General features: G+C 41.4%; 1 protein-coding gene across 1 annotated transcript in view; it reads right to left on the bottom strand.

The window, feature by feature from the left end:
• The window catches only part of LOC144799978 (cytochrome P450 4B1-like), a 549,397-nt gene that overhangs the window by 64,292 nt on the left and 462,756 nt on the right, over positions 1 to 22,349 (bottom strand). Inside the window, exons 10-11 of the mRNA XM_078671637.1 lie at positions 14,135 to 14,199; positions 11,804 to 11,886 (exon numbers count right to left, since the gene is read on the bottom strand). Coding sequence (XP_078527763.1) covers positions 11,804 to 11,886; positions 14,135 to 14,199 — 148 coding nt within the window. The remainder of the gene's footprint in view (positions 1 to 11,803; positions 11,887 to 14,134; positions 14,200 to 22,349) is intronic.

Genomic DNA, 22,349 nt, shown 5'->3' with positions numbered 1-22,349 from the left:
ACTGCATTCCAAAGAAATGATAGGGAATGCTATAGAGTTATTCCAAATGAAAGAAGCAAAAGGAAGTCCCAATAGTGTATAGGAAAAAAGCTTGGAAGCTCGTTGTTTCCCTCAGTTGTTTCCTACAGGAAAAGGAGGACGATATGATGAATGACCTGTGCAGATTCCTGCATCTGAATACCGGACATCAAGATTATATACAGAAGATCCAAGATTTCGACAATGTATTCCGTATTTGTTTCATCTTTTGTTTGAGAGTGATTTGTCTGGACTTTCTTATGCAGTAAACCATACATTGAAAACAGGTGTACATCTGCAAAAATTTCGGCAAAGGAATTTATGGAAAAGTACAGCAGAAAGATAATGTTTTGGAATGTCAGCTGATTAATCTGATGGCATGTCAGCGTGGTACTAATGAGTACTGGTACTGTCGTCACGGAGAACTCAAATGTATGCTAAGGAACTTAGGAACTCCTACATTGTTATTTACTCTAAGCTGTGCTGAATATGCTTGGGATGATTTACTTCAATTTCTTCGAGAGGCAAATCCAAATATACTAAATATCGAATACAAGACACCTGGAGAATTGTGCTCTTTGGATCCTGTTAATGTATGCAGGTATTTCAATCATAGATTCGAAGCTATGATGTCTTTTATCACCAATAAAAAAAATCCTCCTCTTGGAGAGGTTCTGCATTTCTTTTGGAGAAAGGAGTATCAAGCGAGAGGTGCTCCTCACATACATATGCTATTATGGATCAAAGATGCTCTCAAATTTGGAACAGACTCAGATGATACTGTGTGGTCTTTTATTGAAGAATATGCTATATGTGATGTACCCAAAAGTACACAAGATAAGGACTTAAGACAACAAGTTTTACGATTCCAAAGCCATCGTTGTGGGAAATACTGTTGTCGAAAGTACAAATCTAACGACAAATTCTACACCAAATGCCGTTTTGCATTTCCACAACCTGTACTATCGAAAGGAACAGTGAACAGTTTTATGTCATCTCTGCGACATACTATCACAAGAAAGTCTCCACAAAATACCTACAACTTAAGAAGAAATGAAGAGTCAAAATACATAAATGACTATAACCCAGTCATTTTGTCCATGTGGAATGCTAATATGGATATTCAATATGTTGCAGACAATACCATTGCTGTTGCTCGATATTTGACATCGTACATAACAAAGTCAGAAAAGATGGAATTGAAGGAAATGTGGGAAGAGATTTCCCACGGGAAGAGTCTAAGTAAGAAATTATACAGTTACAGTTTGAAGATGTTATCTCATCGAGAAATGGGAGCGTATGAATGCTCGGATCGCTTATCATCTGCAAGTCTATACTCCGAATCTAGAATAATCGGTTGGGTGAGTCTAGGTCTTGCTGCAACACAAAACCAAGTACTTAAATCTGTACAAGAATTGAATATTTAGCTGAAAAAGAGCCAGAAAGTACAGATATTGTGAAAACAAATATGTTGGATACATATTATCCAAATAGAAGTCATCATCTTGAGAACATTTGTCTCTATGAAGTGCTGCAAAACTATATTTTTAAACGGAATATTACAGAAAACATCAATAATGGTATATATGCCGTGATTGGTTCTGAAGGATGTCTGGTGAAAGAAAGAAAAGGACATTTGATTAATCACCGTAAACTGAGTTGCGAAACACCTGACAAAAGGGAATTTTATTATTTAGCTCTTTTGCAACTTTTCAAGCCATGGCGTTCAGAATTGGATTTTGAGAGCTATGAAGATTCCTTCAATGCAACTAAAGATACTATAGAATATCCTGTTTTTGCTAATTATGTGAAAATGTTGAACGACGAAATTGAGCAAGAAGCTACAATTGCAGCTGAGATTGCTAGAGATAGTTCTCAAGACAGTGAAACTTCTGCTCCGTTGAGTCAGGACCCACTAGGAAAACCAATTGTTCAAAATGAAGCAGCAACTTCTATGGAAGAGGTGGAAACAGCAATGTATCAAGCTCAAGAAGATGTAACAAATTTAGGAAACTTGGAAGAACAACTAAATCTTGAGCAGAAAGAAATATATGAGCAAGTGAGAGAACAGATTCAGCATGGATTACTTCATGAGAAGAAAGAGTGCTCTTGCTCATCATTTGAACCTATCGGTATGTATGTGAGTTTTTTAATTAAAGTAATCACAAGTTTTCTACAGAAAAGAACTGAGTCGCATTTGTCTTGTGTTGTCACTGCTCCAACTGGATTAGCAGCCCACAATATTAAAGGAATTACTTTACATCGTTTATTAATGCTACCAGTAGAGCATGAAAACAAATTAGAATACCACAAGCTATCTGGAGAAGCTTCTTGTGAAGTTTCAAGAGTGTTGAGGAAAATGAAACTTCTCATTATTGATGAGGTAAGCATGGTATCAAACGTAATGCTTGCCTTTGTGCATTTAAGAATGCAGCAAATTCTTAAAACAGAGTATGACGTATTATTCGGAGGAAAACACATCATAGTTTTTGGAGATCTTCTACAACCTACTCCTGTAAAAGGACAACAAGTGTTTAAAACACTGGTGCAAGAAGATACTTGAAAGTCTTTGGGGAGCATTGGAAATGTAAACATTTGGTCATATTGTCAGTATAAGGAACTTATTACAAATATGCGACAGGCAAATGATGCTGATTATGGAAGTATTCTTCAAGATATAAGAATTGGAAAAATGACCGAACATGGCAAACAAGCTTTACAGAGACGATTACTTTCCAATTTGTTTCCAAATGAAAATATTGTCCCAGAGAAAATATACATGAGAATTGCAGGAAACAAATCGGTAATCTGCTTAATGCCAACACTGCGTGAATGTTAAAGTTGGAAAATGATGCATGAGTCCTGGGGGACCCGTAGATGATGTGTGTGGTTTTGGATCAGAAGGCTGGGAGGCGGACACTCAGGATTGCTATTGAACAATTTTCAAACTAAGGATTTGATGCATACTATTTGGCCGTGTGGAAAAGTAAATGAAACCATAAAGGACTTGTTGTTTTGTATTTCGTCAGTATATATTTGTAAGTAACATTATTTACAGAGTATAAAAATGAATCATAATGTTTTGTTATTTTATGATTGTTTGAGATGTGTCATATTTACGTAAGAAATTGCTCGTGGAAAAAAACATTTAAGATATGTTTTATTTCTATTTTTTAGATTGTTAATGAGAATGATGAATGTTTTTTTCTAAGATAATCTTATTGATTGTCTATTTTGTGCCCACTGTTATGTGATGAGTACTATTGAACTCACTGTTTCTAGTGAAATTCAATATATTCTGAGAACAGCAAAAAAGGCAAATGAAATGGTTTACAAATTATTTTGTGTTGTAAAATATATATTCTAACTGTATTTTTTTGTGTCTTCCACAGGTGATAATTTTATAATATATAATTTTTGTATTATTTAGCTGCGGTCCGTGGAGGGAGTTGCGGTGGGGCAGGCAGGCGGGGCGGGGGAGGGGTATTTCGTAGCGCGCCCTGCATCGCAAAATGCAATGCAGGGCGCAGAACAAAATTCCTTTTATTAATTTAATTGTTTACTTACCTGCAAGCATCCAGATTCCGCTCTATATCAACCCCCACCCTGACCCTCCCCCGCCCCGCCTACCTGCCCCACCACAACTCCCTCCACGGGCCGCGGCTGAAAGACGCGGTGGTGGTCTAGTCATTTACCACAGAGTTGTGGGGAATCCTTGGTGAGGCGCGCGCTCACTAACGAAGACGTTCAGGAGTTCAGACCCGTTTTCAATTGCTCCTTAGACATTCCTGAAGAGAAAGTGCAAATGTTTCTGTGAGAGTTAAAGAACGATGTATGACAAGTTAGTGAGTAAGTAAACTTACCTGACATTATAGACAATATTGAATGTACTCAGTCGATGTATTTTCTCTAACTTAAAACAAGAAACGATAACATTCGTGTTAAGCAAGTTCTTAAGGGAAAAGAACACATTGAGTAAGGAATACTAGAAAGACTTTTGAATTAAGAAGGAACATTAGTGAAAAACACAAGATATTCAAGGATTGACAGAATAGATAACAAGCAACTACATAAAGAAAGGTTAGTAGAAGAACACAAGGAAATTAATAATATAACAATTAGACAATAAACTGAGAGGCCTTAGTCAATGAATGTTACGCAATTATAGGTTATAAGTAAATAAAGAACTGCAAGCTACAAGGTTGCAGATAAATACTAGAGGAGAGGCTAGTTCGAAAGTCGAAGGGGTTGGTAATTAGTAGAGTTAGACTAAGTTATAGATGAGGAATAGAGATAGAGTAAACACGTGAAGTATTCGAAAAGTAGTGTGATAATGTTGTCTAAATAATCACAGATACACAGTGTTATTCTGGACAATGAATAGCATCTTTTGCATTTTAGTAAAACACATTTACTATTTTGGAATGGGTAAGGTGAATAGACATATTCTAAATTTTTTAGTAGTGTATTTTACTATTAAAGCCTGAGTCTTTTCCTATAGTCATAAGGAGTGACTGGTTTCCAAATTTAAGAAAAGCTAAGAACAGGATATCCTTATAAGTAATTATATTTATATAACTTTGCAAAGGACTAAAACTCTACTAATGGAATGTTATAAGATAATAGTATTTATATAGTATTTTTGGAGGCCAAAATAGGTGAAAACGGTAGTTTTGTATTATATATTCCAAAAAGTGATAAAATTAACTGTTTATATTTTTATACAAGGAGCAAGAACATAAAGGAAAAATTATGGAAAGAGAACAGCCTCATACTGAGGAGATTTTGGATATTTCCTTGAGTATAATTGAAGAACTAATCGAATCTGTCACAGGCAATGAGAGTGAAGATGGGGAAATTAGTGCTGCAGACATGAGGTGTGATTTCGAAGAGCAAAGCTTTGATGGAGAACTTCTGGAAGTATTACATTATGTTGAAAGTTTAGAACAAATTAATTCAGAAACTGCTAACCAGGGAATTGATCTGTATGACATATCTGATGAACTTGTATTGGAATGTGTGTTAAATTATGAGATGTTAATAGAATACATTTATTGTTTAAAAATAATAAAGGCTTGAGCACTATCTACTAATGTATTTATTGTACTAAAAGTGAAGCACTTATAGATTCAGTTATATATTCTTTAAATGTTTGTATTGATTTAAAATATGCAAAGTGGGTCTAAGGGTATGGATTGCTTAAAATCCGTATGGAGTATACATGCAGTCTTGTATGCACTTGCAAACTTGTGTTTTATGCCTTCAATTCCCCAGTCTGTATCCTTAGACTCCCTCCAAACACTATGACACTGATGTTTTAGTATTGTAGTGAGCCAGTCAGCAGTATGTTCTTTTTTTTGTACCGTGGTAAAACTGAAGCTGTAATAAATTTAGTGAGGAACTTTCTCTGCAGAAGTGTAATGATCCAGTCATTATCTAGATACTCATGGATTAAAAGAGGCCTTAGTCCATAGGCTGTTTCAAACCTCTATAGATTGTGCATGCACTGTTCTATGCACCAGCAAACTTATTTTTTATACGTTCAAATCCTCAATGTGTATCCAGCAAACATTCTCACACTACTGTTTCAATATTGTAGTGAGCCATTCAGCAGTATGTGCTTATCTCTATACTGTGGTAAAACTGAGGCTGTTATAAATTCAATCAGGTTCTTTCCTTGCAGATCTGTAATCATCCACTCACTACCTAAGAACTCATGCATTAAAATAGGCCTTAGGGCCTAGACTGCTTCAAACCCTTCTAGACGATGTATGCAGTCTTCTATGTACTTGCAAATTTGTCTTTTATACGTTCAATTTACCGGTTTGTATCCTTACACTTCCACCAAACACTCTGTCACTGTTGTTTTAGTTTTGTAGTGACTAATTCATCGGTATGTAGTAATTCATTCACTACATTAAAACACTAATGGGCACATATACAATGACTGGCATATCCCCAGGAATATGTCAGTGATTGTGCTCCGTGACACCACCACCATGGATGTGCTGTATTTACAATGCGGTGTACCATGGGACAAAAATGGCACATATATGTGATGTATCTGTGCTGTAAAGGTGGTGCTTTGTTTGAGTTATGTTGCAAGTGGAACGTATCTCCAGCAATGCTCTGGGGGCCCTATGCTCAGACTGCTGTGTCAATCCTTACACCTGCTTCAAGGTAGTGCAGGGTTTTGACACAGCATGAGCCCAAAAGTGACGAAGTGAAATCTTGAGTGGAGAAGTGTGGCTCAATGGTTAGAGCGGCAGACCCAGATGCAGAGGTCTAGCCCGGGACCAGGGTTCAATTCCCCGCCTAGGCGGGTCTTGGGCTCAAAAATTCCACGGACCTGATAATTCTCGCCTCGGTGCCTATTCTAATCATGGAGTCCCACTCTGCAACTCTGGGCAATAGCTTGCTTAATCTCCACAACGGCCCCCACAACGCTAAGGATGCCTGGCCTCCACCTTGGGGGTGCCCAGGAGTGGACACCTCACAGGGAAAGCCAGGATGGGTTCCACAGCGGTATTCGTACAAGCGCCTTGAGACCCTTGCGGGTGAGTAGTGCGCTATACAAGTATCAATTTACATTTACATTTTTGTAGATTTCAGTCAGCTACTTTTAGGAGGTGTTCCTGCGCTGGAACGCCCTCCCCCCCCATGTAGGAATGTCTCCTTCTTCTACAGGGATTTACAATGTGACGCACCTCCCAGATACGTCACATTCTAAATACCACATACCATGGCGCATCTTTTGCACCACCGTTTCATCAGAAAAGTGATGCAACGGCGGTGTAAAAGAGGCACAAGGGTGTTGTAAATCTGCCTCTAACAAACACTTACAAATTCACCCAGGCAGTTTCACTAGCAGTGCATTCTTTTTGAATTTACTTTTGGTATTATTTTACATTAAAAATATGAAATGTAACTTTAAAAATAACATAAATATAAGTATTTATAATAAAAATGTAGGAAATTACTATAAAAAGAAAGAAATATAATAATTAGTATATTTTAAAATTATTATTTACAAAACCTGAAAAAACCATAGGTTTCAGGCACGTTATAGTTAGGAATTAGCATTTAAAAAACCTTAGAAATTCACTGAAAAAAACATAGGTTTCAGGCACGTTATAGTTAGGAATTAGCATTTAAAAAACCTTAGAAATTCACTGAAAAAACCATAGGTTTCACCCATGTTATAGTTAGCTGGACATTTCTCTCATACAAAACCATTGAAATTCCTCTGTTATAGTTAGTTCAGCTAACTATAACTCGCACGCCCGCAACGCCCTGCTGATGACGTCACATATTACATCACTCATGACATGGTCAGTGACATCACTCATGACATCTCAAATGACATCACTGATGACATCATCCTTGTGAAAGAGTGGCAGACCTCCTCTCAGCGTAATATAACCTTTGATACACACATTGAAAAATAGAAACTAAAAATTTCAAAACAATGGAGATACCAATACCAGTTACAACAACCTATTCAGTAATTCCAAAATCAACATACACATCCACTCATTCACCAACAGTTCTGTATAGTCACTCATACATGTACTCACTCATCATATGTACTCATACACCTATACATCCTGTTACACCTGTTACACACCGACACTCATCCATAGAGTTACTCCATTGAGTTACTCACACACATACTCACACATGCAAATAAACTATAAAACATCCATTTACTTGCATATACAGCTATACACACACCACTACTATTACTTCTACAGAAACGTACACATACTTACTCTCTTAAACAATCACTTATAGAAACACATACTTATTCATACAGGAACTCTTCCAATCTCTCACTCTCACATATACTCACTTATATACATCAATACTCACTTATACTAGTTTAAAATATATGTAGTTAGACACTATTGAGACAGTCATTCACTCACTAACACACCCGTACACACACTCATCCACCCATACAGTCCTGCACATATGCTGTCTTCAAAACACATACAAACAGTGAGTCAGTCATTCATGCATCTATGCGCTAAGTAATAACCCCTCAAACCATACAGACACTCATACTGATACTCAAAAAAACAACTAATAACCTATATAGACACTTGTGTAGCTACTCACCAACCCATGCAGCAACTTATACACAAAGTGAGACACTGATACAGATATTTACATATTTAAACATTACTCGCTAATACATGTATTCACTAAGATACACTTAATAAGTGTTAAACAATCAATAAATATAAAAAAACATCAATTTAGACACTTATTTACCCATTTATTCTTCCATCGACCTTCAGATATACATATATAAAAAATAATTATTTTTCAGAAAGACACACATTCACTGGATGATGTCATCAGTGATGTCATTTGAGATGTCATCAGTGATGTCATGAGTGATGTCACTGACCATGTCATGAGTGATGTAATATGTGACGTCATCAGCAGTGCATTGCAGGCGCGCGAGTTATAGTTAGCTGAAATAACTATAACGGGGGAATTTCAATGGTTTTGTATGAGTCATATGTCCAGCTAACTGTAACATGTGTGAAACCTATTGTTTTTTCAGTATATATATATATATATATATATATATATCCATATATATATATATACATATATACGCTCCAAGGTTGCCCAACCAGTTAAGCAGCACTCCAACAGCAACTTGCTTTCAAGCCTTTATTAGGACTGATTGAAAGAAAGTCGGTGCTACAATTCCCACAGTACCTTGTACTGTCTCATATGAGCAGCTCATCTGGGGGGCGTGACATTTGGATTATTTAAATGAGGGGTTGATTATTTAATTGAGGAGAAATGTGACCGGCTTGCACTTACTTACCCGTCAGCCTCTGAGGAAGAAGATTAAAGACTTCGAAATGCGTCAGGCTGAATGATGGAAAGCTGTTAAGGGAATCGAAAATCGGCATGCCCTCCATACCTAATAGAGGCTTGAAAGCAAGTTGCTGTGGAGTGCTGCTTAACTGGTTAGGCAACCTTGTAGTGTGTGTGTGTGTGTGTGTATATATATATATATATATATTTCAAAGGGACCCAGTCCCTTTGAAACAACTAAAGAACTGTAGGGACATCATTCTTCCTCCGATGTTGGAAGTAATGAATGGAGCCTTGGAACAAGGCAACTTCCCATCACTTTGGAAGAAAGCCATTGTAAAGCCGCTGCTGAAAAAGACCACCCTCTCCCTTCTGCCGGCCCCTGCCAAGATGTTGGAGACCCACTTGAACTTTCACCTTTCTAACTTCCTGGATGCCTCAGGTTTCTTGGATGGGTCCCAACATGGCTTTAGAAAGCTCCATAGCACGGAGTCTGCCTTGACTAAGGTCATGGATAACATCCGCAGGAAAGTTGATTTGGGTCAAACCACCGTGCTGGTGCTGCTGGACCTTACAGCAGCATTTGACACCCTGTCTCCTTTTACCTTAACATCTAGGCTAAAGGAGGCAGGTATAGAAGGACCGGCCCTCAGTCTCCTGAGCTCCTTTTTACATCAACGAGAGCAGCGTGTCATGCTAGGTGAGTACCTCTCCCCTGCTAAGTCTTTGCAATGCGGGGTGCCACAGGGGTCGGCATTGAGTCCGACCCTGTTCAACATCTACGTGGCCCCCCTTGCAAGACTAGTAAGATCTCAGGGGATGGAGGTAGTATCGTATGCCGACGATACGCAGATTATGGTATCCCTGACCCATCCTGTCACTGAAACCGCGTCAAACTTTAGAGCCTGCATGCAACTTGTTGCAGAATGGATGATTTCCAACTCCCTAAAGTTGAACGGGGACAAGACAGAGGTCCTGGTCTTTGGCAAAGACCAGGACATGTGGTCAGGTGAGTGGTGGCCTCCCTCTTTAGGCATCTGCCCCACACCTACACAATCTGCCAGGAACCTTGGTGTCATCTTTGACACCCAGCTCTCTAGGGAGCTCCAGGTCAATCGAACGGTGGCTACCTGTTGGGGTGTCATTAGGACCCTGAAAAGGATTGTTCACTATCTTTCCTCACAGGCACGGAAACAGGTGGTGATCGCCCTTGTTGGTTCAAGGCTTGATTACTGCAATTCACTCTATGCCGGGGCCAACAAGGGCCTTCTGCAGCGCTTGCAGGTCATACAAAACGCGGCAGCGCGTTTCGCCCTTGCCTTGAATTGGCTGTCATCTATGACCTTGGCGAGGAAGAATCTCCACTGGCTCCCTATTCCCTCAAGGATCACGTTCAAACTTCTCTGTCTAACATATAAGGCGTTAAGTGCAGGTTCGGCTGATGCCCTTGGATCCCTACTTACTAGATATGTCCCTAATAGATGCCTTCGCTCTAGTGAGCTCAACCAACTGGTAATCCCTCGAGCCAAGAAGGCTAGATGGGGAGCAAAGCCTTTTCCATTCTGGCACCCCAGATGTGGAATTCACTCCCCCTTGAGATCAAGTCATTGCCTTCTCTTGACCTTTTCAGGAAGTCATTGAAAACTTGGCTTTTTATGAAATCATACCAGTAAGCTCTGTTCCTGACTACTGACAGCTAGTTATTTGATTTAGGCGCCTTGACGCCCACTGGGCATAGCTGCGCATGATAAATGCCATTTCATTCATTCATTCATATATATATATATATATATAATACCTGGTACCTCCAGTAAGCGCCACGGAGCTGCGTTGCAGAGTGTTGTAAAAAGGGGGCGTGGCCTCTGAACACCTCTCTGCAACGCAGCTCCCTGGCGCATACTGGAGGTACCTGGTGAGCTAGTTGGCCCACAGGGGACCTCAGGATTGAAGAGGAATTATTTCCCCAACTTAAAACGCACCACAGGGTGTGTTTGCACACATGTCACCTCAGGCCCGCCCCCTTCCTTCACTATTGAGCAAAATATTCTTCTAAAATCAGCCGAACTACGAATTCCGATTTACTCACCTGTTATCACGAGAGACCTCAGTGCTGCATCTTTGAGCCCAGTACGGACCCTGAAAAGTAAATCTAAGCGTACTTACCAGTAACTTGTATTTCCTTCCATAGGAATCTATTGAATATATATATATTTTCCTCACTGAAGTTTCTTCTCCAACAACGGACACGGACCATCAAATTGGTGCAATCTTTTATTGTTGCAATGTCACCATACATATATGTCTATATTTGTACAATTATATTTTTTACATCAATATTTTTTTCCGATATATTTGTACTTACCTGTTTAAGTATAGGGAGCCGATATTTTTGCATTCTTTATTTTTTCACTGATATTTTTTACTACTATATATTTTACATCGATATTTTCTCAGTGAACCTTCTTATCTGACTCCCACTAGGTATTATTTGGAGTTAAGACTGATGCTGATCTGTTGTTGTCTTGAACATACATATAAAGCCAAAAGTATAGATGCCAGTGGGATGACAATCGATAATACCAGATAGGAAGAAATTCTCTGTGTAGGGTCACTTGTTTTATCATTCTCTGCCTCATTCTCAGAGTCTGTCCACTGCAGAGTGACTTCTTTGCCACTGTAGTTCTAGTGCAGACTCTGGGTGCACACAGAGCCCATTACACCTGTGATGCCTGCATGTTACAGTCAAGTATCTGCCGAATGTAAAACTCAAGCCAGGGAGCAAATTACTGATTTCAAAGTGAGATACGGAACAGAAGAGAAGTGGCAACTGTATCCTGAAGCCAAGAGGTAAGAGAGGTAACCTTTATTTATGGTAGGGTAACCCTAACAAACACATATTTCCAGAGTCAGGAGCACTAACAGTATTTTAAAAGGGATGCTGTACCTTGGTCCAGCAGCAAACGGCACAAAGGCGTGAGAGTGTCGATCAGAGGAGTTCTCAGGAGAGAATCGCAAGGGGTCAAACACCTGAAAAACAATACAGGAAACCAAAGGTAAAACTTATGGGAGCACTTAGAAAAAGGAGACAATTGCTACTGAAGAATGATGAAAGAGTACAAGATAACATAGCATCAGTATAATAAGATAACACTAGGATATATGGTAACTAAAATGTTTATTCTGGGAATCAAGGGTATGCTATGTGATAACATTTACCATTGTGTTTCAAATGTCTTCTAAATAAGCATTTCATCTTATCTGCATGGTTGAAGCACAGATTTTGCAAACTATAGATGTCTCCTTCTTGCCCTACATGTCTGCGTCCCTTTTTCTTCTCTTTGCTTTCTATTGTCAGCTGCCTTTCCGACAGTGATGGAAGGAGGTCAATGGAGGAATTGGGAAGCAAGGATCATGTATTGGATAGAGACTGGATGAGTCGCTGACCGGCCCTTATAATAGGTTGCATCAAAGCTCACTCTACTGTCAAAGGCAGCTTGAGTCAAGTAATAGCTCATGTGGCAACACTGGAGCCTACTAATGACACCTTCTAGTCAGTAGTGGCTCTTGGTGGAGGTGCTGTGGGGCGGTGAGGCGGGGCGGGGGAGGGGCAGGGTGGGGGGTAGCAAACCACGGAATACGGCCGAACGGAGGTAAGTACATAAATAAATAAACAAAACGAATTACATTGCGCAATGGCGATGCAGCGTGCACCATGTAATTCGTTTTGTTTATTTATTTAGTACTTACCTCCAGTAGGCCGTATTCTGTGGTTTACTACCCCCCACCTTCCCCTTTCCCAACCTGCCTCACCGCCCGCAGCACTCCCACCAGGAGCCGCTACTGCTTCTAGTACCCATGTGCTCAGTGACAAAGATGAGATGAATGTATAGAGAATACTATTAGGTGATCCAGTGATCTATTTGGCACCCATAACTGAGAGGTTCTCAGTCACCCTTTGCTCTTCAAAAATTTTTTGTAGAAAGGGGCACTCAGAAATGTACTAAAGTGGACAAAAAGACACTAAGGAAGAGTGTGTGTTTATTTTCTATTAGTCCAATTCTTACACGAGTGAATGGAAGAGGACATGTGTGGGTGTTCTCTGATATCAGTGTACCTCTAAGACTACTTCAGAAACACTATGGCGAGACAAGGAGTACCCAGGGGGCCTCCTCTGATATCAGTGTACATCTAAGACTACTTCAGAAACCATGCAGCAAGACAAGGGGTATCTAGACGGCCTCCCCTGATACCATTGTTCACCTAGGACTAATCCAGAATCACTTTAGAGAGTCAAGGGGTACTTAGGTGGCCTTCTCTGATATCAGTGCTTGGGACATTGAGCTGTTAGGCAGGCACTTGGTAATATGATGTATTCTGTGGGATGTAGATAGGTCAGGTGTTGTAATCTATTACTTGATTAGTGCATCCTCCCTATTGATGTCCTCTGCCTTGCTGCCCAGCCAATGGTGTTGTTATCGGAATGTTTGGAGTGTTTGAGTTGGAGAGAGAGTCAGTTGGAATGGATGGGCTGAGCAGCAAGGAGGCTGCTCCTGGTGGGGCCTAATATGGATCTAACTTGTTTCCTGTAACCAACCAACAAGGAAGTAATCTTATGAATAAATCTACTATCCTGTTATACATCACTCAGCCTACGTATCATATCTTCATTGTAACATCAGGCTTGGGATACACAACATGGACATGTTTTATTATATGGCTTACACTTTTATAGCTGACACAAAGGATTTTGCTTGCAGCCATGGACAACAAGCATGGTGCACAGGGCTATAGAGCTAAGTAGCAAATTTTGGGGAGCATGACTTGAGGCACCTCATTTAGGGATTAGAGATTGGGACATGGACATGGACATTTGGTGAGATCTGGGAGTTGGGCTTGGTGTATGTGTCTTGCCTCCTACCGTGCTGTGCCAGTTCCCATACATTTCTCTGGTACTTACAGTGCTAATATGGATTAATGGTTCAGCAAGGGGTTAAATCACTTTGGTGAGTACTGGCGCATTTCTTTGCCTTATCAACATATAATTTTCCTTTGAGGTATCAACATGGCGTCTTGGCCTTGACATTTCAATATGAGTCTTTGCGAGTATATTTACTCTTTCCTACCAGAAACACTCACAAACACCCAATAAGAGAGATACACCTTCACTTTTCAACAAACTAGTACCAGACCCCAATGGTCTGAGCATCATTACTAACATTCACAGCTTAAGGAAACAATAAATGAGATAATTACAATATAAATGGGACTACTGTACCTCTGGGTCTTTACACACGGTGGGGTTTCTATGAATGCTATACATGCTCACATATACAGTAAGTTCTGCAAAAAAAAGAATGATACTCTAAATATGAATTTAACTATTAAACATGATTATATTTCCGAGCTTAGGAATGTGTCAGAAAGGTAGTTTTGCATTCCAGTACATGGCAACATTAAGGACTCAACCAAACAGTCCACAACTGTGGATGAGATCTCTCCACATAAGGGAAGTTCTGATGACGATATACAGTTGCGCGGATCAACAATTCCACTTTTACACATGGCACAGGCTATGTTGTTGGGTATAACTATCATATGGCTGGGGATGGAAAGCAACCCTTTAATGCTTAATCACTGTAAAGGAAAGTCAATCAGATTTGCTCTGAAACATTGAATTGGTCAGATACACACTGCAATTTGGGTGGTGCTTAATTTGTACCAGTGTTTGTCAGTGCTGAGCACTGCCACTCATATTTTAGACCATGGACAATGTTTCCTGGTGTTTTGCAAAATATTACAAATCAATCATTAATTTTGCAAACTCTAGTATTAGAGTGAGGGCAGGCAGAGGCAGTCACTAAGGGCTAGATGTAGGTAATTCTCATTTACCGATTCTAGAATACCGAATTTTACTGATTCGGTATTCTAGATTCGGTAAATGAGATGTAGTTAAAAATTCAGTATTTTTTACTGAATCTGTAGGAATCTGTAATTACCGAATCGGTATTTTCAGATTCGGTAATTGTCATTGATTCCTATGGGCCTTGAGGCCCATAGGTATCAATGTCAATTGCCGAATCGGTAAATACCGATTCGGTAAAACTACCGAATTTGCAAGGGGAACAGGGTGTCACTTTGACACCCTGTTGCACCCCTGATACTGGCTTGTGTGTCATGTGACACACATACATTCCCTTAGGGCATGTATGTGTGTCACATGGCACAGGTGTACATGCACAGATGTGCATGTACACAGGAAATCGTTGTTTACCATGGAATAGTATTCCATAGTAAATAACGATTCGGTAAGGGCCTGTGGCACTGATTACAGTGCCACCTACATGTAGATTTACCGATTCGGTAAATATACCGATTCGGTTTTTTACCGAATCGGTAAATTTACAGAATCGGTAAATATACCGTTTTGTAACATTTTCAGGTCCCTACATCTCCATCTGCAAATACCGGTTGGTATTGGCCGAAATCGGCCGTTACCGACCGGTATTTGCCTTCCTACATCTGGCCCTAAGTGCTTCAGCAAATGCCATGGCCGGCTGACACCCTCACCCATCGACTGAGTCACTCAGATATGCCAAAGATCAGTTCAGGTGATCACTTGCCCATCACTCCAGCACCTCCATGCCTCTTCACCATGCCTAGTTGCTCTTGGAGCTGCAACAGACTTCACAGATCATCAGTCCTGCACTGTTCACATAACTGGGTCTCTCTCTTTGCTTAGACACAGTGGGTCATGTGACCAGCCACGTCGAAGAGTCCCACCTCAGCTCTCTTCCATCGACTTTCAGACACTCCCTGTCACTTTATCTCATTCTTGCAGGTTCCTGCTTTTTCACTTTAATACGTTTTTGATGCCTTTCTCTTCCTGTATCTTTCCATTTTGTTTTTCCATCTCTTCCTCTTAGTAGAAGTCACAAAACGAAAAATAAGTGCCTGTGCCCCCACCAGTTCAAATTAGGCAATGGGTCCTCCTGTCCTTCCACTAATTTCCCCGCCTCCCTCTTTCTTAAGAAATCTGTTTTCGGCCCTGTGCTGTGTGCTGAGGTAACTTCATATGATTTGTAAACTCTCTTGGAGCCTTTTGGTATTCTGGTTTACTCATTAATAGACCTTAACCGAAACCAGCCTAAACCACAGGCTGAGACATGCGGGTTAAAAAAGTTTCCGAAAACTAAGGACCTGATTTAGATCTTAGCGGATGGGTTGCTCCGTCGCAATGGTGACAAATATCCCATCTGCCGAAATATAAATCCCCTTATATCCTGTGAGATTTTTATTTCGGCAGACGGGATATTCCTCCCCGATGTGTGGTAGGAACCCCTCCTCATAGAACTAAATAAGCCCCTAAGTGGTCAACGCCTGCTCCCAAACTCAACTGGAGAGGTTTCTAAGGTTCTGCGTCCAGTACCTAAAAGGCCCACCCACCACACTGCATCCTTTAAACTTATATACAGCCTTACAAGCAACCCATCCCGATCTCAAGTACTGCAACACAAAATATCTGTGAAAAAGTTTTAGACTTTTTTGATGAACGAAAAGAGCCCTATGAAGTACATAGAGACTAAAAAAGAAAGGGGCATATTAACAACAACTCTCGATAATTATGGCAGAACGAGCTTATCTATCGCCGGATTACATCGTCCTGGTAGCGTTGTATTAGCAACGCTTTTCTCACATGCGATGTAAAATCCTGCGATAGACCGCGATAAGCATCATTAGCGTACATAATCCAGCAATATGGGAACTGCGCTAATGAAATGCTTGGTAATCAGGAGATGTGGATTTAACCTTCCAATCCACCTCCCATTCATAGTATGGTTAAGTCAGATTATTAGCAGGAGTTAAATACCTGGGAAAAAGGGGGGTTAGCGCTACTTTTGACATTGCTCGAGGAACCCGTGTAGCATTGTAAATAACACAAAGCTGTCGTAGCGAGGGTTTGTCATGTAGTATTTCTAAGGTACGCCCACTTTGCATGTCATTAGTGATGTCTATCGCTGACATGCAAAGTGGGGGAAAAAACGGCTGTTATCGCAAGAAAACTCGCGCTACTGCATGGTAGCGAGTCCTTGTAAATTGTGTGATAATAAAAAGTAATCTTTTGAAATTGACATTGGGGGCATATCCTTGTACTGTGTTGCCCACCCCCGTCACCGGACTTGCCTTTCCTGCACCCCGAGTCCTCCCGCTGCCGCGTGTATCATCTCCAGCGGCCGCCGAGCGGAGGACTCGCTTACCCAGCGACCCCTGCGGCGGCGCCTGCAGAATTCGTCACCTTAGGCGCCTGGAGGCGCTTTAAAGGCCGGGCTCTCCCGCAACGCGGGACGCCGGGCGGAGCCCGGGCAAAGGGCGGGCCCTCTTAGGCCCTCAGAGGCCTGAGGAGACTGGACTGGGCCACCCTTCTGTTCGCTGCATATAAAAGCTGGGACTTCATTGTGTGTAGCAGAGCTGATGTTGCAGTCGGACTAGGCATCCCAAGGAGGGTTCTACGACCTGGTATTGTTGATACTGCTTCTGTAGGGGGTACTTTTAAATTGTTATTATATAGCTTTTGTTTTATTTACTCCCTGGAACTTTGTTCACCATCATTGCTAATATGTCACTGAAGGGGGTCCCAAAAAATTTCATCTCTAAAAATTTGACATCAAAGGGGTTAATTGAACATTATTTATTCCGGGCTTCGTCTGACATAGAACGCGAAATTGTTAGAGTTGAAAACGGGTTACCAATTGATGTTCCACCCAACATATGCCCATTACCTGTCTTCTCTGAATCAATGCCAAAGTCACCATAAATGGAGGGTATTGAGCAAAATGCCTCTATGACGGACACTGGGAACACTGGGGACATGGGTTCGACCCCCATTACCATTAACATCAATGATAGCCCCATTTCTACAAAGGGGGACTCAATTGCTATTGTAGATGTGCCAAATCCCCCTGAGGAATGTCTTCCTAGCATACTAGGCTCTACCTCTAATGATAGTAATATTAACCCTACAGTAGTTGCACAGCTCCCAGCAATAAAAAGGAAGCGCAGGGGCGCTAAACATAGGGGGAGGTTGGCTAAGCAAGCCAAATTGTATAACAGCCCACCTAAGGCTTCTTCTCTGCCCCCTAGTCCAGAGAGGACTATTCAGAGCCCGCATGCGCTCCATTGTACTACTCCATCCCCCCTTTTGGGTGAGATTGAAGAGTTAGTTAGGGCTCTAATTTTGCCACTGGTTGAAAGACTCAAGAGACTAGATGATATGGTGGGACAAATTAGGGACGCAACTGATGCTAATCATGCGGAAATCAAGCAATTGGTCCAAAATAGTTGTATCGATGTTCATATATCATCTAGTTTGCCTAAAATTAATGTTGTTAAACACCCCAATGAAAGCCAACCTGTGGCTATTAGACCTACATACCAAAAGGAACAAGCTTTAAACAACCCTAAGGGTGTTATCCCCCTACCAAACGTTACCCCAGTAAAAAACATGCCCATTATCCCTAAAAAGCCCGTAATTCGCGACAAAGGGCAAAGTAATAGAATAAACACTACAATTGATTTACCCCCAGAGGCTGCACCTTTTGTATGCATCCTCTCGGGGGTCCTGGAGCTAAACCACGGGAAAATAGAGAGCCAACAAGAACTTAAGAATAAGGCTGCCTTTTGGCTTAGTAAAAACAGACCACTTCCCCCCAATGTAGACGGGCAAATTCTAAATGTTAGAAGGGTTGAGTGGCTTTGACATATGCCCAAGGATATACCGGGAGATCTGGTTATTGTTAATTTTAAGAGTACTAGGGTGATCCCATTTTTGAGAAGCTGGCAACCTCAAATAGGTGATGGTTGCATTATAACATGGGAACTCTCAGACTTCTACCCTAAAACACAATCTATTCCACATGTGAGGACTAGGATTAACAGTATTCCACCCCCGGGTTCTGATAACCTGTTTAATACCCAACCGTTGATAACCTATGGCAGATATGCTCCACTGTCTCAACTTGATGAAAATGACTGACATACTGTTGTTAGGAAATTATCGACGCTAGGGGCTGATAGGGGTAACACGTCAGATGCGAAAGTTTTAGTGGCTTTATCACCTATTCATATACCAGGGCTAATTGTTGACCCCAACATGTGTCCCCCTGCAGTTAACACATATCCTATTACATCGGTTAATTTATCCAGCCCAACTATGATTATAAATGAACATCTGCCAGCTATGTCTTATACTAAGGTTGTAGGCTGGAATATAGCGGGGCTTGAGTCTAGATTGTGTTTACCTGATTGGGTGGAATTTATAGACAAAGGCAATGTTTGGTCCTTTCAGGAAACATGGGCGGATGCACCTGTATTTCGTGCGGGGTTCCTAAATTTTTATAAACCAGCATTAAAAGGCCACAGAGGGCGACCTGTAGGTGGCCTGACAACATGGGTCCGCCAATCTGAAGGGGTAACGGTCAAGGAAATTCCAATACATAGCCCAGATGTATTAATTATTAGGATCCGGTCGACTACGGGTCTTAATATTTTGTTTGTTAATATCTATGCAAGGGGTCTACAGGGTGGGAAAGTCTCCCCAACATTAACATTACTGGATGACTTCCTCTACAAAGTATCAGATGTGGGGTTTAAGATTGTGGTGGGGGATCTGAACACTTGCTTTAAACCATTGGGTAATGAGGATGGTAAACTTACCGAGACAGAAGATATGTCGTGGGGAATTCCCCAGTTAGAACTGTTACCCATTAAGAAGTGGTCACAATCTGCAATGTACATCAAAGGAATGTGCTTAAACCCAGGGTTAAGGGCAGCAAATGGCAGGGTTAAATCCGACAGGATGGGTAGGCACACTTTCGACAACGGCAGACACAGTAGCCGCATTGATTACATCCTGATTGACGTGAAGCTGTGGCCTGCCGTTGTTGATATGGAAGTTATGGCCAGACCTGAAAGCGATCACGACCCGCTTGTGTTGTCCTTATTGGATTATAGCTTTCAGGGGGTCCCGTGTGAAGACACTAATGCTGTTCAAGCTCAGGTACACTTAAAAAATGATCTGAGAAGGGTTAGGTGGCCTAAGGTTGCTGTTGATGAAGTAGCCAGAACAGAGATAAGACTCCTAGTTTCCCATACACTGGAAGTATTGATGAATTGTGGGTCACAGGACAAGATTAATGCCAAATTTCCAAGTGTCCATAGCGATTTGTTTAAGGGGCTTAAAAAGCTGTTCACCAAGAACATATCTAATCGGGGCAGGAAAAGCCCACCTAGAATTGCTACCTGGTATGATGAGAAGTGCAGGCAGACCCAAGGAGAACTGTTCTTAGCAATTAAATCAAAAGTTCCTGGTTCAATCCGAATTTGTAGAGCTGCTTATAAAGAAGCACAAAAAAATGCAAAAATAAAATGGGATGAAGAACGCTGGGAGGCCCTGACCGAGGCGTGTGGTGGCAGAAATATGCAACAATTCTGGCATCTCCTTAAATGGGGTAAATGCCTAGAAGACCAACCTAGTTCTGCATTTGTGGACCAACAGCAATGGGTAACTTTTTTTGAAAATCAGTTTAGGACGAATAATGATGCTATGACAGTTTTACTCCCCCTAAACTCTGATGACCCGCTTATATTTACCCACTCTGAAGTTAATTTTTTTAAAAATCTATTCCGAGTGGGAAAGCTCCAGGCCCTGACTGCATCCCTGCTGATCTTTTTCTGCAGGAGCAGGATCTCTGGGTGCCTTATATTACTATCTTGGCTAATGCCCTAGCATCTGGTGCCCAGGTCCCCGATTCCTGGTACGGGGCAGAAATGTTACCAATTTACAAAGAGGGTGACCGTTCTGTCCCGTCCAATTATCGGCCGATCAGCCTAATAGATGCGGTGCAAAAAATAACTGCCCGCCTAGTTTTGGGACGCATCCAGTTATGGATTACTGAACATGATATTCTGACACCACTGCAGGCGGGTTTCCGCAGCCATGTAGGCACTATAGACCAAGCATTCCGGTTTGTGTTGCTTTATTGGAGGTCAGTGTTTATTGGGGGGGGGGGCAAATTATATGCGGCCTTTGTGGACCTTAGGTCTGCCTTCGACCTTGTCCCTAGGGTAAAGCTGTGGGAATGTTTACTCAAACTTGGAATGCCAGTTGAACTTGAGGCTTTTGATGAATCTCCATGCCCATACATTCGCACAAGTACGCTGGGGTAAACCAGGAGAGGTGACTAATAGATTTGCAGTAGCAAAAGGTGTAAGAAGAGGGTGTGTATTGGCCTCTACCCTTTTTTCGCTATTCATTAATGGGGTCACAAACTACTTCTCTAACTACCCTACAGACGCCCCAACCCTGGCAGGGATAAAAATACCATTACTCATGTTCGCGGACGATACGTTGTTGATATCGAAAACGAGACAGGGTCTACAGTTGGCCCTGTCTAGGTTTGAATTGTTTTGCCGCGAACATGAGTTAGAGGTAAATGTATCCAAAACCAAGTTTATGGTTTTACGTGGGAAGAACTCTGTATCAGCCAGGGTAACAATGGGAGGAACCACCCTTGAACAGACCTCTCTATTTACATATCTCGGACATATCTCGGCGTAACCTTTAGTGAGAATTTTAGTTGGGCCCCGCAGATTGATCTCTTAGCCTTAAAACACGCTCAAATTGGTGGTGCCCTACTTAAAGAACACAAAAGCTCCTATACAAGGCCTATGTCTCCACTTATGAAGATCTATGGATCTAAAATTCTACCTTCAGTTTTGTAGAGTGCAGAGCTATGGGGCTATAGTAATTTAGACCCCTTAAAAGTGGCCCAAAATAAATTTCCTAGGGCGGCAGTAGGACTACCCCAATCCACACCACGTATAGCCCTTCTTTACGATCTAGGGAGTCAACCAGTGGAGGATATAGCTAGATACAGACCCTTAGCGTTCTGGCGCCGTTTGTGGACGATGCCAGAACTTTCGCTCTATCCGAAAGCGTGTCTGGAAGTTAAGGATCTTCAGGGTTCCCATAAGATAGGATGGTTGAGAGACCTAAGAATTACCCTATATGATATGGGGTTGGGGGACTTGTGGTCCAACCCAGTTACAGCTACTTTTCCCACAAAAAAAGTGTTGAGAGGCATGTACTGGGAGAGGATTGTTTGTAAAAGGCATTCCATAATGACAAATGAATCTTTAACGGCGTCCTTTGTGGTAGTGAAGGATGCCAGTCAGTTGGAAAATTATTGGGATGTCATTACTAGACCTATGGATCGCAAGCTATTCCATCAATTTAGAGTAGGGTCACTTCCGCCTAGGGGCCTAACCAGGTCCTGGGGCCACGATGGGTCTGGTCATTGCCCACTGTGTCTAGAGTTGGGTGAAACAGTAGATCATTTTCTTTTTGTTTGCCCTTTGTACCACACACCAAGACAAAAGTGGTTACGCCCAGTATGTAGAATATTGGGCACACGCTCAGCTAAAACAGCCAGTAG

Source organism: Lissotriton helveticus, chromosome 1_2 (genome assembly GCF_964261635.1).
Source record: "Lissotriton helveticus chromosome 1_2, aLisHel1.1, whole genome shotgun sequence".
Classification (NCBI taxonomy): Eukaryota; Metazoa; Chordata; class Amphibia; order Caudata; family Salamandridae; genus Lissotriton; species Lissotriton helveticus.
Note: the sequence above shows the minus strand (reverse complement) of the source record. Positions and strands in the feature narration are given on the sequence as shown.